Source organism: Lasioglossum baleicum, chromosome 6 (assembly GCF_051020765.1).
Source record: "Lasioglossum baleicum chromosome 6, iyLasBale1, whole genome shotgun sequence".
Classification (NCBI taxonomy): Eukaryota; Metazoa; Arthropoda; class Insecta; order Hymenoptera; family Halictidae; genus Lasioglossum; species Lasioglossum baleicum.
The window spans coordinates 12,047,817-12,063,553 of record NC_134934.1 but is presented as its reverse complement, the minus strand read 5'-3'; the positions used below and the strand labels follow the sequence as shown (position 1 = coordinate 12,063,553).

The following is a 15,737-nucleotide window of genomic DNA, read 5'->3' as shown; positions in this document are numbered from 1 at the left end:
TCGGTGAAAAGCGGAAGGCGGAGGTGAGGGGGAGGAGGGAAGAAACGTGACGACGATCCTCATCGTTCGGTTCGTCGGGCCTGAGGGTGTTTTTCGCCTGAAAATCGTCGGCCTCCCCCCCTTGTTCTTCTCGCCTCCCGGTGGAACAGCAGGAGAATAAAGGAGCCAGAAAGAACACAGTTCGTCAGAGGACCACGAGGACCAACGAGATTTCCTCGAAACCTTCTCCGTCCTGGACGCTCGACGGAAACGCAATCGCATTTCGAAACGCGCGACGAGCCACGAACATCGAAAAAACGTCACCATGAGGATCAAAATGCCCGCGGTCAGGATCGCGCAAGGTGAGTGATTGAGACCACAGACACGAAACGTTACACACACTGACGCGCTTCTTTTTCTTCTTCTTCTTCCTCTTCATCCTCGTGCGTCGCACGACAGGGAACAGACACCATTATTTTTGGATTTCTAGGCGGGTACGCGCGACCGCGTCGATCCCGCTGCACGCGGATGAACTTGAAAAGTAGAGGGAAACTTCGTGCACGGTTTCGTTAGCGCCCGCCCCCCGTTCTGTCGTGTCGTTGTCGAATTCCGGAGGATCAAACTTTCCGCAGCAATGTAACTTTTCCATTCAGCGCTCGAGCGCTTTTTTCTACCGCCGCGCGACGTCAAGTTACACGCCCCGTGTTTTCCTCCGCTTCGAGTTTTGCGCTAAACGTTGCCGGAATAATACCGCAGATGAATGTGAACAGAGAGGAATAAAGTCTTCTGTTCGACGGCTGAAGTGCGACACGTGAGAGCCTAACCAGGGAACCTAGAGTATCAATTGAAACATCGAGTTCCCTCTGCCTCCTGTATCATAATAGAGGCGCGAAACTTTCAAGTTTTGCGACCATGTTCGCAAAATCCCGAAAAAGCCACCTGTTTCTCGCGCGAACGTCGCCGACAAATGCCCACAATTTCTCTTTCGCGTCGGCGAGTCGGAAACCATCGGCATCGTCGATCGAATCGTAATAAATCGCTGACAACCAGCGTCGAGCCACGCTTCGTTTCGATCGAAAACGATCGTCCACTTCGCCGCGCTCTCCGTGGATCTCCGAGCATCGTCCTTAACCCGGAAGAAGCGTCCCCTGCGAGAACCGAAATAGAATCGTCAGATCTCCATTATCACGCGGCGACAAGGCTGAAAGTCGAAAGACAGAAGACCGCGCGCGTTCGGCGACGGGCACGAGCAAGAAACGCGTCGTGGGTCGCGTGGCCGGGCGGTTTGCGGGGAAAATAAAAGACGCGTGGATGTCGCGGAAGACGCGAAGAAGGAAGGATGGAAGGGGGCTGGAAAGAAAGAGAAAGGGAAAGAAGGAATGAATGAATCGGGAAGGACGAGGCGAACGAGGGCGAGCAAGGGGGAGCTCGGGGGCGCGGGAAAAGCGGGATAGCAGGCCAACGTCTTCGAGGAACTCGTCTGAATTTTTAATTAGTCCCCGACACCCCCACCCCTGAGGTCGGCGTGCCTCCGCCAGAAGGGTGGTAGAAAAAGACCAGGCAGAGGAAGGAGGCTTTCAAGGTGGAAGTGGAGAAAGAAGAGGCCGCCGAAGGGAGGCGGTGGGGTGGGCAAGAAGGAGGGGCGGCATTGTCATGCGCGCGTTTTTCAGAGACTTTTCCACCCCCGACGGTACACACCACCCCCCGCGTAGCCTCGAGCCTAGCCTCCGACACCCCCTCGCCCCCACGGGGAGCCAGCGGCGGCGGTGGCGGCGTCGGCGGCTCCGTTTTCTTAATTACAACTGCGATATTCTTTAGTTCGCGCGATGACGCCGCCGCGAAAAGATACCGGAATATTTCTCCAACGATTAACCACGTCGCTCGTTTCCGTGCCCGCGTCCGCACCATCTCGCGAGACGTCGATCGATGATCGAGATCGGTCAGCGGCGATCGTCCGGCTTCGGACAGGCTCGAACGACCGCTATGAAGTCCATCGACGACAATCTTCGATCGGGTATCTTTTACATCCGTTAGATCCCTTCGTGGACGTTCGAGACGACGTCCGATCGAAATATCGTCCGCCATGATCAATGGCCAGCCGCGACTGACCAAGGCTTCAGTGTCGATCAGTGGACCAGGCGGAATGACTTCGAAATGTACGCATGTCCGACACGGAATCGAAATCGTGTGACGTTTCGGAGTCGACAGGGGTGGTTCGAGTGCAAGACACCTCGAAAGGGGTGACAGGAAGCGAACGATTTGTGTGAAAGTAAAAAGTCATTGAACCGGGGTCGCCTTTCGAGCATGACGATCCGAGGCAAGTCTTGGAACTTTCGGCTGGGCTTCGACGAAGTGATACTTGACAGGTGATGTCCACGATTTTCTTTTATTTCGCTCGTCGGTGCTGTCGTTTCATTTCGGAGCAGTCAAATCGGGCTGAGAAAGTCGAAACACGCGATCGAATTTCCTCCGTTTAACGGACCAGTCGAGCGAAGTTTGACCGGCCGGAGCTTAAAATTTCTGTTTGCAAATGCGGATTATCCTCTTGGCCAAGACCGTTCGTACGTCTCCTGTTTACATCGCGATTATCTGCCTCCTCGGTCGTCCTACATACATATAATGAAGTAAATAGATCACGCGTTTGCCTCGCCGTCGAACGGCAAACACCACTCTCGCGCAATTACCTCCCGATTTGCGGCCGCGATTTCGATAAAATCGCGTCTTCGCCCGGGACTCAGGGGACGCTGACGACTTCCGTTGACAGTGTGACGCGTCAGATTTATAACTCGGCGGGCTGTCGATCTCAATTTTCCTCGTGCGGCAACAGTGAACTTCCGCGGATCTTATTTAACGTATGAATTTTAAACCATAGGGGAGAGAGAGAGGGTTTATTTTCAACGAAATTTATTTTCCGTTCAACCCATTGCACTACGATTTAACTTACAAATCCAGTGTGATTAGAACTTCTTTGTAGTTCATAATTCCTTAGAAGAAGAAACTATCCACAGTTGATTTAGTTTAAGCTCCAATGGCCCTGAAAAGGACTCGATTTCTAATTTCAATTTGCCTTAGATCTCTAAATGGCTGGTTCTCTAAATGGTTCTGCAACGGCTGTGCATCATCAACAACAAAAAAAGGAGATTAATGATATACATATTTATTGGACTCTGCTCACACAGAATCTTCATCGCAAGTCTAACTCAATATACAAGGGGTGAATCGATGATCGTTCTCGGAGTTTCAATATTCGGTTTCGCTCCTTGAATTTTTTTTTCCTTCGACGATCGAATTTAATACCGGCTACGTCGTAACAACCTCTTATCTGGATAAGCCAATTCCCAATTAAGATATGAATCGTGTGCTCCGTGTGTATACGCGGACAGCGTTCGCGGGGACACTTCTGTCCGAGGAATGTCGAAACAGCTGCTGTTTGAATACGAAACGCCGGTGAATTGAACGAAATATTAACAACAGACCGCCGGGAATAAAGTGTCGAACGACTGGCCTCCATTACACGAGGATTATTGTTCTTCTGTGGCGATATTGCCGTGTCTGTGCCGAGACACGAAATAAAGGTTGACGAGAGCGACAAAGGCGTCCGCCATATTAGTCGCTTGTTCGTTTGTGGCTGCGAACCACGTTGAATTTTCTGTTTTAACGAGGCTCGCCTAACGTACAAGCTTATTCAGAAAAACTGGCTGAGAATATCAACCGGGACATTAACAGGCTATAACTCCTAGAATAATAAATGTGTTGATTTACTAATTCACAGGTCTTAAACCTGGCACGGTTACCTGATATTAATTAACCAAGTCGAACATAAAATTTATAGTCAAGATTGAGAGTACAAGAATGCATTAAAGGGAAATTATTCAATGAATTTAGAATAATAATTGACTAGGTATACGTAAAGAGCCGTGGTAGAGACAGTGTTAAGCTGATAATGGGAAGACGTTCAATTTGAAATCTCTTTTTGAAACTTCTCGAGATGGAAGCATCGTACTTAACCCCTTGTCGTATTTTAACGAGTCAGCCTCGTGACGATGATTTGAATTATTTCTTTTTAGATGAAATAAAATTTGATTCATCGTAATCAATATTTAAGCATTAAAATAAATGTACGGCATTCTTGGAGATAAAGATGTTTTAATCACTATAACTGTAAAGAGAATGTTACGGCAAGGGGTTAATTTGGTAGTTGTGTAACAAATCCTTAGGGTGGAAATATGTAATATTAGTGATATATTTCTACAAGATCAATTCATCAACGACTAGCTTCTTCCGTAATTACGGTACCTTGCGGTACGATAAATTATATCTTTTTGAGGTGCAAGAGACCCAGTAAGAAGCGGCAGCAGCATCGACATACTTCGGATCTAGGAGTCGCTATCGAAACGGTCGTCGATGACGAGCAGTCAGCTCGGTCGCCGTTGAAGAACGAAGCGTCTCGCGCCTCGCGAAAGCAATTTTATCAGCGGCTCGAGAGCGTGACTGGTTAATTGACGCAATTACGCCCGCATAGCAGGACACCTCGCGGCAGCGGCGCGGCGCGGCGTCCTGCAAAGCCTCCCTGGGAGCTCGGTATCGGGCCGAGGCACTTTCGAGGATGTTATTTAGCAAACAGAGTGAGTTTTACGCGCCCTTGTCGGCACGTGCACGGCATATGCGCGTTTTCTATGCCCGCGCGCGCGCGCGCGCGTTAAATATTGTCTTTGATGCGGCCCGTCGGAAGCCCTTCTTCGTCTTCCATCTTCCCTCCTCGATCCCTAAGCCGTGTCTCTCTTCCTCTCTCTTGTGTGTCGTGGCGTCGCCGATCCTCTTCCCTCCCATCGACGCGATCGCAGTCGCCGGCAAAAAACTACTTTGATTTGATTTCTCAGATTAACCTTTCGGGCACGTGGCGAACCCTTCCATTCGGCCCTGCTGCCTCCCCCTCGTCCTCCTCGCACCTTCTATCTCTCGTCGGAGGGCCGAGCACGTGGCCAGGTAAGAACTCTCTCGCGATCGTGCACCGAGGGACCCATGCCGCAGGCCGACTTTTCATCCCAGAAGCACGCGAGCCCGGCAAAAAGTCCTCCTCGCAACACGAGGCCCGCTAATGGCGATATCTTTTATGGGTCGTGAGGAAAGTTGTCTCTCTCTCTCGATGCACACACGTGAGATGCGACTGCGAACGGGAATAAACGCCCAGCAGACCTCGAACGAGCCTCGAATTTATGCTCCAATCGCCACGCCGTTCGACAATCAGTTATCTATGTACCACCCCCGTCGAATTTCGAAATGAGATATTCACCCGATGCTAGGTAGCTACGATGTTCCGTAGCAACATTCTTGCCGATGAACGGTAAGTTTCGAGCCGGTTGCGTCACGCGCAAGGACTTTCCGCTGCATTCTTCCCTAATAGGTCGTGTAACCCCTGTGGGAGTCCTTTTGTTCGGTTTCTTGGTTGTTCCTGCACTTTTCCTGTGGTAGCGCTTGAGTAATGGTTGCTTCCGAGGATTTCATGGCTGGGTATACATACATTTTTGAATCTACGCGATACCTTAACCCTTTTCAGTCTTGTTTCCAGCCAGGTTCAACAGTAATAGATTTCGATTAAATTCATTAATGATGCAGGTCAAAAATATGTGAAAAATTGACGCGTAAAAATTCAGGATCACCCATCTGGCAAGTGTTATTGGTGGACCGAGCGGTTTCTAGTATTTACTTCCAGCGTCGGCGAAGTATGAGCAAAAATGTTCCACGCAGGTTGGAGTTAGTTCGTGGACGGTGCCCATTTTGTGGCGGATTATTGGATAAATAGCGTACAGAAGGAATCGATCAAGTTGTGGGTGTACGTGGACTTAGATGGCGCCACCTGCCGCCGGTGTCCGATGCCGCATTGACGCTCGCTACTGGATACCTCCGGAAAAATGCGCGAGATCTTCTTCCCCCGGCTTGAACTCTGTCGCAAAGTAAACACCGTGTCCCGACCATTAACCGTGTCGCGGTTGCTTGCAAAGCGTGGTCGAGTCGAGTCGTGCCGAATCGAGACGAGCCACGACGACGACGACGTCGCTCGCGAAAATAGTTGATAAGATAAGGAAGAAGCGGTCTCGGTAGTTTCGAGCTCCGGGGGCCTTCTCCGTTATTTCTGGACCCGACTTAATAACCAGCGATCGCGTAATTCTTTGCCAAGTGTATACAGCGACGGCTCCAACCGTCGTTCGCGGTCCCCGGACACCGTGAGCAAAGACGTCACCGGGAAAATTCGAAGGCAGAAGTAATTAAATCCATTACGAGGAGGAAGAAACGGCGACTACCCGGCAGGAGTAGAAATTAATTAGCCATCCACTCCCGGGACTTTCCTTAAATCCTTGTCCCAGCCACGGCCGGGACAGACGATGTCGATACAGCCTTCTCGCCGGCTATCTTTCCCGAACTCGGCTGTATATCGTCCGTCCAATCTGCCGTTCGGCAATTTCGGCTGAAATACGATGTCGTCGGGATCGTTCCCGCGAACGCCCGACCGTACTGCCACGCTCATTGGTCACCGTGAGACGATAAAACGGGGCCAACACCTTGCACCCACCGCTCGCGATTTTTCTACGATTAATATGCACTTCAACACTGAACGTGCTATTGCCTGTTAAAGGAACATTTTTAGCCAAAACGGTTCAATGACTACAAAATTTTCCTTAGATCGAATGAAATTATCAGAAGTGCAGGGAAATTGAATTGGTTAAAAAGAATTCTTGTACATGAAAGCTTTTTCAGGCCACTGTCATTTTCAACAAGAAATGATTTTTTGAAGCAACTCAAAAGGAACAGGGTATGAGTTACAATATCATTGTACTCTTGAAGAATTTAATGAACTGAAAATCGACTTCGAAACCACTATTCTTCCGACGTTGCAACTGAAACCATAGAACAGAGTACAATAAGTATCGGTAAAAGCCCAAACAGCACATCAAGAAGATGTTACCGTAGGATCAGTTTCATCCGGGTGTTATTCGAATGACAGGGAGTTCGTCCTAATCAACGCGACGGCATTGAAATCACGACAGTCTGAAATGGGAGTGGGTTCCTGAAGAAGTATCGTCGACTTTCGGCCGGTAATGGGTTTACAAGCACTTCAGAATAGGCTTTTGGAAAAACCGGCCGATACCTGAAGAATTGTACGATGTTATTCTCTCCCCCGAAAAAAAGAAGAGGAAAGAATGAAAGTGTCTAGCCGGTGAACGGACACCGAGTCCGAGAGCCACGGCATAATGCTCTCGGTGCCTACAGAAAATTTATGTTGTTTGCAGTCTCGATTTCCTAGGCCATTGTCCACCATTGTCCGAGTCCCTCCTTCCAAGGTGCGAACACCCTTCGGGGCGATAATCTGCTCGCATTATTATACGCTTTGTCGGCCGGTTCACTTGTCCGAGGAGAAGGGGGTCCGACCAGGCTACCTGACCAGGGGTCACTCAGGGAGCGCCTTCTTCACTTGCCAAGGTGCGATTCAACCCCCGGACGGAAACTGTCTCCTTGTTTAGGGTGCATCGGCGACGAGGGTCAACCTGACCTCTCCTCTCGCGGTCCTGATCGTCCCCCCTTTGCGGTCGACGATCTGCTAATAGCAGAAAGGTCCACTTGTCGTGGTTTTTTGCCTTGCGAGTGGACAGGTTTGATCGAGGACCTCTTCAATTCACTTTTCGAATTTTTATAGTTAAGCACACACAGTCGACCCTTCTTATCGCGATTAAGTCGTACCAGGTTGTAAAACTCAGAATTAGTACAAATCAAATTCAATAAAATCTTATAAAAATCAAATCGAGATTTTTGTTCTGCGTTGTACGAGAAATTTCTGCGAGAAATGGTTATCATAAATAAATTGCTTTTCCTTCGATTTCTTCTATTCAAAATCTTCATTCTCAATCCGACTTGATGTATAGATGGGGTTAAGGGATTGATTAAGATCCTCCTTTTCAAACTTCAAATTGTTCGAGCGTGAGCTCGCTAGATCAGGATTGTCACCGAGTTTGATAGACATTAGAGGCTGCATTGCTTCTTTGTTTGGAGTGCAGCGCCAATGAGGATCAACATAGCCTCTCCTCCAGCAGCGGCCTGATCGTTCCCTTTTTGCGGTTGACATTTTATCAATAGCTGAAAGGTCAACTTGTTACGCTTTCTTTCTGCTCTTTTAGAGAACTGGCTATCGAGGTTTGAAGGATTGATTGACCCATTTGCATCAGGGACGGACGTATTCGCTCATTTCGCCTGGCCATTGTCGCGGGGCCGGATAAACCCTTGCTTCCTCAAGGCTGGTTGTAGATTATAAATAATTAGGCTTCTCGTGCTATTCCGAAACAAATATTACCTTGTGAAAATTACGTAAAAGAATTGTGTACCTCGTACAAAATCTGTCGCACGAATACATCTATAGAAATTTGTCTGCTTGTTACTTACGAATTAAGATCACGTTGATTATTTCCTATTTCACTCGTCTCAATTCGTCAAGAAAGAAACAGCCCTTCAGCATCAATTCCCGCTCCACCAAATGATCTTGCAGTACCAGAAACTACATTCTAACGAGGGCCGACACCCAAGGCATGATCCAACAATTATTTATTTCGCTCGCAACTACTCCTATACACTTGCAGAGAGTACCCGCGAACTCGTCGCATCACTTGTCGCAACTTGCGCCGAGCTAACTTCCCCGACACAAGGGACTCGCGTTCATCCTGGAGGACGGTAACGCGTCCACACGCCGTCATAACCTAATCGGGCGAGCATTTCAGCATTTAGAAAGTCAAGCCCGCGGAACCTGGCAGGGGTCACCGTGGGGCGCTTTCTTCCCGGAATTAAAGTATTTTCCCGGGCGATCGATTATCGACGAGTTCCCTTCCGGCGTCGAGCCGGCAATCACGTCGCCGCTCCTCCGACCATTATCTGGAAAGGGTGTCTCCGATAGGAAGCGGTCTAAATTCCTCCTTCGCGAAAGGTCTCGTTCAAGGCTCGCCTGCAGCGGGTCAGGTGGCGTCTTCTCTCGAGCCGACGTCGTTTCGGATATTTTCGCCCGCTGCGTTTCCTTGGCCCTGGCCACAACCGTTAAACCCCCCACACACGTCCAGACACGTCGCGGTGCACTTCAGAACTCTTACCACTTAAAAAATTCTTACAACTATAGAACGTGATGACGTTTAGGACCATTCAGTACTTTATTTATCAATTTTTTGAAACATTATTTTGGAGGTACTTCTTGTAGACACGTTAATCTTTCGTTCATTCAATTAATTCGCTAGAAATTGGACAATCGAATGATAATTAAATGATAACTGAGAAGAAAAATTTGCTTCGAACGAGGAAGCAAACCATAGCCGCTGCAGCAAAGCCTAGATGCCAATGCATCGTAACATGTTTCGACGTGTACAGGAGGCTTTATGGTGCAATGCGCGAGCGGAGACACGCGCGTGCATTCGGCCCTCCTATAAATAGGATCTTTCTGGAGACCAAGTTCAGAGGAACAGGGTGGACGCGAGTCGTTTTTAGATTTTCCGGCCGTTTCCGAGTCGACTTGACTCTCGAGTCGAGTCGAGTCGAGTCGAGTTGCTCTGCACGGCTCGGAACGCCCGCGAGCCAGTTATACGCGCTCGTTTGGGAACGCCGTAACTTTGGGAACTTGAACGCTACTTCGGGGTGCCACTTTACGGGGAGCCTCGCCCTCCTAGCGGCGTGTAATTAAATGGGAAAGAGGAGACTCCGTAATGGCGTAGCCTTGAGGATTTTCGTGGTGTTCGATGGATTCGGTTTCCCCGTTCACGAACCAGTCGCTTATGTCAGGGAAATGCGGAGACTGTGAAGTGTGTCGGAGCCTCGGTGTCCTCCGGAAACTGGTTTCATTAACCCCCGTGCGCTCCTTCGGCTAAAAATCTACCCATTTCCGGATTCTGTTTTGGTTCAGTCGAAAATACGGGTTGCTTCGTGTCACGGGATAATGGTCAATTTTTAAACAATTGTGGTTAATATCGTATGATTTAAGTGGTTTTAAATTGTCTACTCTGCTGTACATTGCAGATGGATCAGTTTATTGTTGCCACAAAATGTTCGTGGGATCTAGAAAACTGTCAAGTGAAAGTTTATGCGGCGTCCAGTATCGTAATAGCTATCGTTGTCCATTTCTACCGGATTGCGGACTTCCAAGCATCTATAAATTTTTATCGAATAATTTTAAAGTGTGATTGAAGAAAAATTTATTCATCCTGTCGGTGGCTTTATTAGGCTGTAATAAAGCAAAGGCCTCGTTAAATTCTCCTAAACTTTCTAATAGAATGTGTCATACGTAGGCAGTCCATGCTGTAAATGCATAAAACTAGCAGTCTACCGATAACATAAACGCTTGCAAAAGAAAGGTCTGAAACGAGCCTCTTTGACCAGTCTACTATTTATACATATAGTAACAAGTTTGTAGAATTTTCACCGATGATTTAGCAGTAAACGTGTTAAAAACTAAGCTAAGCGTACGTCATCGAAGACAATGCTCAAACAAGCAGAAACAAAGAAAAAGCAGTCGATTATCCGCGGAGTAACGAACGAGAGCCGACTCGCTTGCGCAAATCCCGAGGTGCGGTCCACGCTCGTTCGGCAGTTTCGCACCGGAAGCGGAAATGGCGATTCGAGACGCGATTTTCGGGTCACGGCGACGGCGACCAGCTCGCAGGATATTTGCTTTGACGAGCGACGGGCACCGAGTAGGTGAAAAGTAACGGGCGAGAGGACGCGTACAATGAGATAAAGGTGACAAAACGCGGGACCGTTCGGAGTCATGTCCGGCCATTGCTGATCCGGAAATTGAATAAGAAGAAGAAAAACCGGCTGTGGAACGTCGTCAACACGCCTGGGCTCTCTCGACCAGTGGCGTGCCGGTTTTCGCGAGTCGTCGTCTGATTGGCCGTCGCCGGTAAAATTGCTCAGCGGGACGGTTCTCTTCTCTCTCTTTTCTTTTTTTCGAAAAAATCGACCCGGGGTTCGAGGAGAGTAGGATTGTCCGAGATAATTCATTGTGCCCGGCTGGACCAATTGCGTGGCCGATCCGCGGGACGCTGCGCGACGGGATCCCGAAGCAACGGTGTGAAAAAAAGAAATTAGGGGTCACGAGTTTTTCTGCGACCCGCATCGAAGCCGAGGTCGGCCACGATTGCGACTATGGCGACCATTTTGACGTTGTCGTCGAGGACGAGGAAAGATGTTGGTTAATTGTGATGAATTATTCATCGGGCCATGTATCTCTGAATTCATAATTCATGTGTCTATACATTTTTAATGCTCCTCGTGTGTGGAATTAAATTGAAACTGGATGATAATCGGAGAGCCGGAGTTAATTTCGCTTCTTCTTATTTAATCTTCATAATTGGATGATTTTTTAAGCGCGCTTGAAGGGAAGTGTTCGCAGTCCTTTAAGAGATCTACTGAAGTAAAAATAATTGTATAGAAGAACATCGCTGAAGATATGGCTCAGATTCTAGATAAAATGCTTAATAACCTTCGGGAGATTTCATCTGCAGATCTAAATACACGATTTTTCATTACGATTTTAAAGTAGAAAATTCAACAAATATTTTAATGCTCGACGTAGCACAAGTAGCTTCGCGAGTATTCTTTACGTGCACGAAACACTCGATGACAAAGGGATCTCGGAATTGATACGATCTGTCATAGATCGATTTATCGCTTGCGTGATTCTCGAATTGATGGTTTATCGAGTGGAATGAATTTCGTGTAATCGCGGTGCAGCTCGGGATGCTGTTCCCCGTGAACAGAAAAAAAATTATGGTTGCTGCGAGACGAATTGGCCTAAAGTACTGGCCTTCCTTTTCTCCATGAAACAAGACTGAACCAGCATTTTCGACTTCAAACTCAACATCAGTATCCTACAAATCCAAAGCAAATATATCTACATCCATAGAAGACTCAATTAAAGCATCTCAATGATCTATCTGCAAATAACATCTCCCCTGCACCCAATTTTCGATTCCAGCTTGGAGCGACACGTTTCAAATTCGAGCAGCTTTCCTGAAGCATTCCGCATTTTGCGGGTGCCCATCAGATAACCGGGGAAAAGCGTGTGTTTCCCACGACGCAGTCGAATCTCATTGTAGCAGGTAAATTGACCAAGGTGGCCAGACAAAGCGTGTCCGGCGCTCAGGTGGCCGATTCCAAACAGACGGGTTGAGAGAGATCGCGTCGGTTGACCGGGGCCCGAGTTTCGTGTCTTTATCCATCGAAAAGGATGCACACCGGCTAGAAAACTGCGAGGCTCTATCCGTTCCGCGGTCGGCCGGACGGACGGTTATGAGAAATATGAAATCTGGTTCTCACGGGCTGTGAATGGGTATACGGTGTGCGGCGTCTTTCTCTTTCCCCGGTGGATTCCCACTCGGCCGGGTTAGATCCTTCTCTCTATCGTCGCTCCACATGCGTATCGTGGGAGGATCTCTAGTCCCGGGGGTCCTTTGTAGCCGGGCAGCAGGACATTGTCCATTGAGAAACGGCCAAACAGGTCCTAGAGAGTTTGACCTGTGTCCCGCGTCCCCCTTTTCAATCGCGGCACGGTTTCTTTCAAGGAAAACCCCTTTCCTGATTTTTTCATCAAAATAAATCATGTGGGTACAGTTAGAGAGGGACGCGCCGGGTCCAGCTGGCGTGCCAGCAGCAGCGTCTACCAAATCCACATCGGGACATCCTGTCACGTCCCTGTCGACGTTCCACGACCGTGCGTGGCCTTTGCCAGCCGAGCGAGGCGAGCCGAGTTTTCACCTTTCGTGGGAGTCGAAAACTTCGACTCCGGCGGCGCAGCGGACGCCTGGGAACGTCTCGACGCGACGCGGCCAATCGCGGAAATCGAGTCGCGCGGCGCCGCGCCATGAAACCGAAGTCAAGAATCCGACGGTAACGTTTTTCGCAGCGTTCGCGAATTGTCAACCGTCTCGACTTCGCTGGCGAAATTATTTTTTCGTCGACTTCGCGAACGAGCATGCACACCTTTGTGTCGCGCTTTTTGAAGTTCAATTTGGCTTCCGGCGAAACGCAAAGGGCTTCCCGAAGCGGATCGAAGTCAGCTATTCTCGATTCCGCGAGCGTAAAAATTTTCCGGTAGCCGCGAAACGGCACGCGTCACTTGCCGTTCCCGTTCTCGACAATGACCGGAAAACAAACGATGAGAACCCGCGATAACAACGGCCGCGCGGGATCGCCAATGGGGAACGCGGCGACGAAACACCATGGAGGCCTCTTTTATTGTCCGGCACGGGCACGTCGATGCGTGTTTCGCCGTCTCTTTTTCTTCCCCCCCCCCCTTCCTCCCCTGATCACCCATCCCCTCGATCGTCCCGAATCCGTTCGCAGTCTCTATCTTGCTCTCGCTCTTCTCCGGACGCGTTTTCTCTTTCGCCACGGCCGGCCTCGGTTAATTAGAAAGTTCCGTGGTAAAGAGAGGAAAGAGGGGAGTAGGCGGAGGTGGAGGAGGGCCAGAGAGCTTCGTTGTTACATTATTCAAAACGTCCCCCGCGAAACTCGCTGCTCGCTCGCCGCAAAACATCCGAATGCAAACTTTTGACAACGCGCGAACGCGCCAAGTGCCGAAGCATGTCACGCGAAATAATTAACGATCGCGCGAATTTTCTCGAGCGAGAATTAACGCGACCGTCCCGCCCGGGTCCTCCCCGCTGACTCTGCCACACCACCCCTGTTCACCCCCCTCCCCTCTGCGACCGTTGTTCCGCCGAATTTCTGCCGGCGAAACTCGAGTTTCCGAAAACGTTACCCAGAATCGCGACCGGGCCCGCGAAAGGGCGCTTGTTTCAACTTCGAACTCGTCGGATTCGTCGGCGAACTCGATCTACGCCGACGGGTTTTTCCGTTCATGCTTTTGCGAATCGGCTGCCTGAAGCCATCCGCGCAATTCGTAATTTTGGCGAAAATTAAACTGCAACAAAACGGTTTTTCATCGCGACTTCTGCGATGAACCAGTAAACAATCTGGGGCATTTAACCGTCAAGAACAGGGATGAAATTGTGGAATCTCTGGTCAATTACTTAAATCAATAATTATTTACGTGTATGTATCGCAAATGCAATTTTCAGACATTATCTGCCGACGATTATTCCATAATCTTTTTAAGTCTACTACAAAATTCTATCGAAGAATACTAAAATACAAATTTCCTGCCGCTCCCCCTCCCCATGCATTCACCCTGATCGGTCTTGAGGACTATACATCCGTGACCCCGATTCCATTCGAGCGCCAGTACCCGTTAGGTCTGGTCTCGTGTTCTAAGGACTTCATAGGAGCGTCCTTTAGAAGAGAAAACGATCAAAGATACAGAAGAAAAGCTTCCGTAAAATAGGCGGGTACAAGAGAGAGGAGCACACCTAGTAGTCCTACAGCTCGATCCACATCGCGATCCACAAAACGGCTCTCTAGATTTTTTCTCGATCGTGAGGGTCAACTTTTTTTTCTTCATTATCCTCCCTTAGGCGCATCGAGGCGCGCAGCGTTCCCGATGCAGGTAAGGGTCGTCGCCGAAAAAAACCATGTGCACGATGAACGCCATTTTGGATCCTTTGTGGGGTAGGTTCGTTCCGACGGACCAGCGAACTCGTTCCTCGGGGTTAAAAACTGTTCACCCCTGGAGGAAAGTCGAAAGGGCCGATGGGGTTTCCGGGCGCGGAGAAAGGGCGAAACGTAGCGCAGGGAAAAAGGGAGAGAAAGATCCCGGGAAAAAGTGGGGGTTTCGTATAAAAATTTCCCCCACCACAGAAGGACGCGACGAGCCGGTAGGTCCTTTCTTTCCTTTGATATCCTGTCGGGGCCCTTGGCCCCTGGCCGGCCCCATGCGTGCCCCGATGCTCCAGTCAGCATCCGAGCATGGGAGAATCCAGATCTCGCCGTTGATGCTACCTTAAATTCGTGTCTAGCCGGGCGAATCTCGGAAATCGACCGAAATCGAATAATGATCTGTGCTCGGTGAACTTCGATCGTGTATGCTCGCGTTCACGTGATCGTGATCAAGATCGTTGACGATCAGTGTGCGTGAAGGGCTGGATGGTCACCGTCGGATTCCAGCCACGCTCAATGGCGCCCGAAGGTAAACAACACGAACGGAACGACTGCCTACTGGATAATTCTCCGTGTTTTGAGAACCGTCAGCTTCTAGACGTGATTGGGAAATCGGCTGCAAACGTACGGACGCGTTACGAAAGCTCGCGCGATAATTCTCGTTAGAGATACGCGCGATGCTACGGAGATCGTTGCAGGCAACCTAATTACCGATTGATGGCGGTTGATGGCTTCAACCCTTAGCGGTAGGGCTATGGCGCACGGTTTTTTGGACGGCGACAGTTCCGAGAGATATTCAAATTAACACTGTATATTAATGCGCTTCTGATGCACTGTATTGCACAAAACGATAATACAAAGTCTGTCTTTTAATACGAATTCCGAAAGGAGTGATTAGATTGTTACTTCAGGTGGTTTGTTGGTTTAGGACTGAAATTGCTATCGAGCCAATTTACTTAGATAAATCTTTAGATGTAAATCACAGCTGTTTCTGTTCAAAAGATTCACTAAAATCAATTCTTAGGTATCGTTGCAAATAACACTTCGAATCTTCTGCACGATGTACTAGAAATAATTCAAACAAATAAAGTGTTAGTACATCGATTCCAACTACCAAAAAATAGAATTTTTCGAAATTCATATGATTATAAAGAACGAATTTTGTCGTTCTGTTATAA

The 15,737-nt window shown here is 48.9% G+C and overlaps 1 protein-coding gene across 2 annotated transcripts in view; it reads left to right on the top strand.

The window, feature by feature from the left end:
- The first annotated feature begins 205 nt into the window (after positions 1-205).
- Cph (BCL11 transcription factor chronophage) overlaps positions 206-15,737 on the top strand; it is a 38,328-nt gene continuing 22,796 nt past the window's right edge. Inside the window, exon 1 of one of the 2 annotated variants that reach the window (XM_076424873.1) lies at positions 206-341. In XM_076424873.1, coding sequence (XP_076280988.1) covers positions 305-341 — 37 coding nt within the window. In that variant the 5' untranslated portion in view covers positions 206-304. The other variant, XM_076424872.1, reaches the window with a different exon arrangement.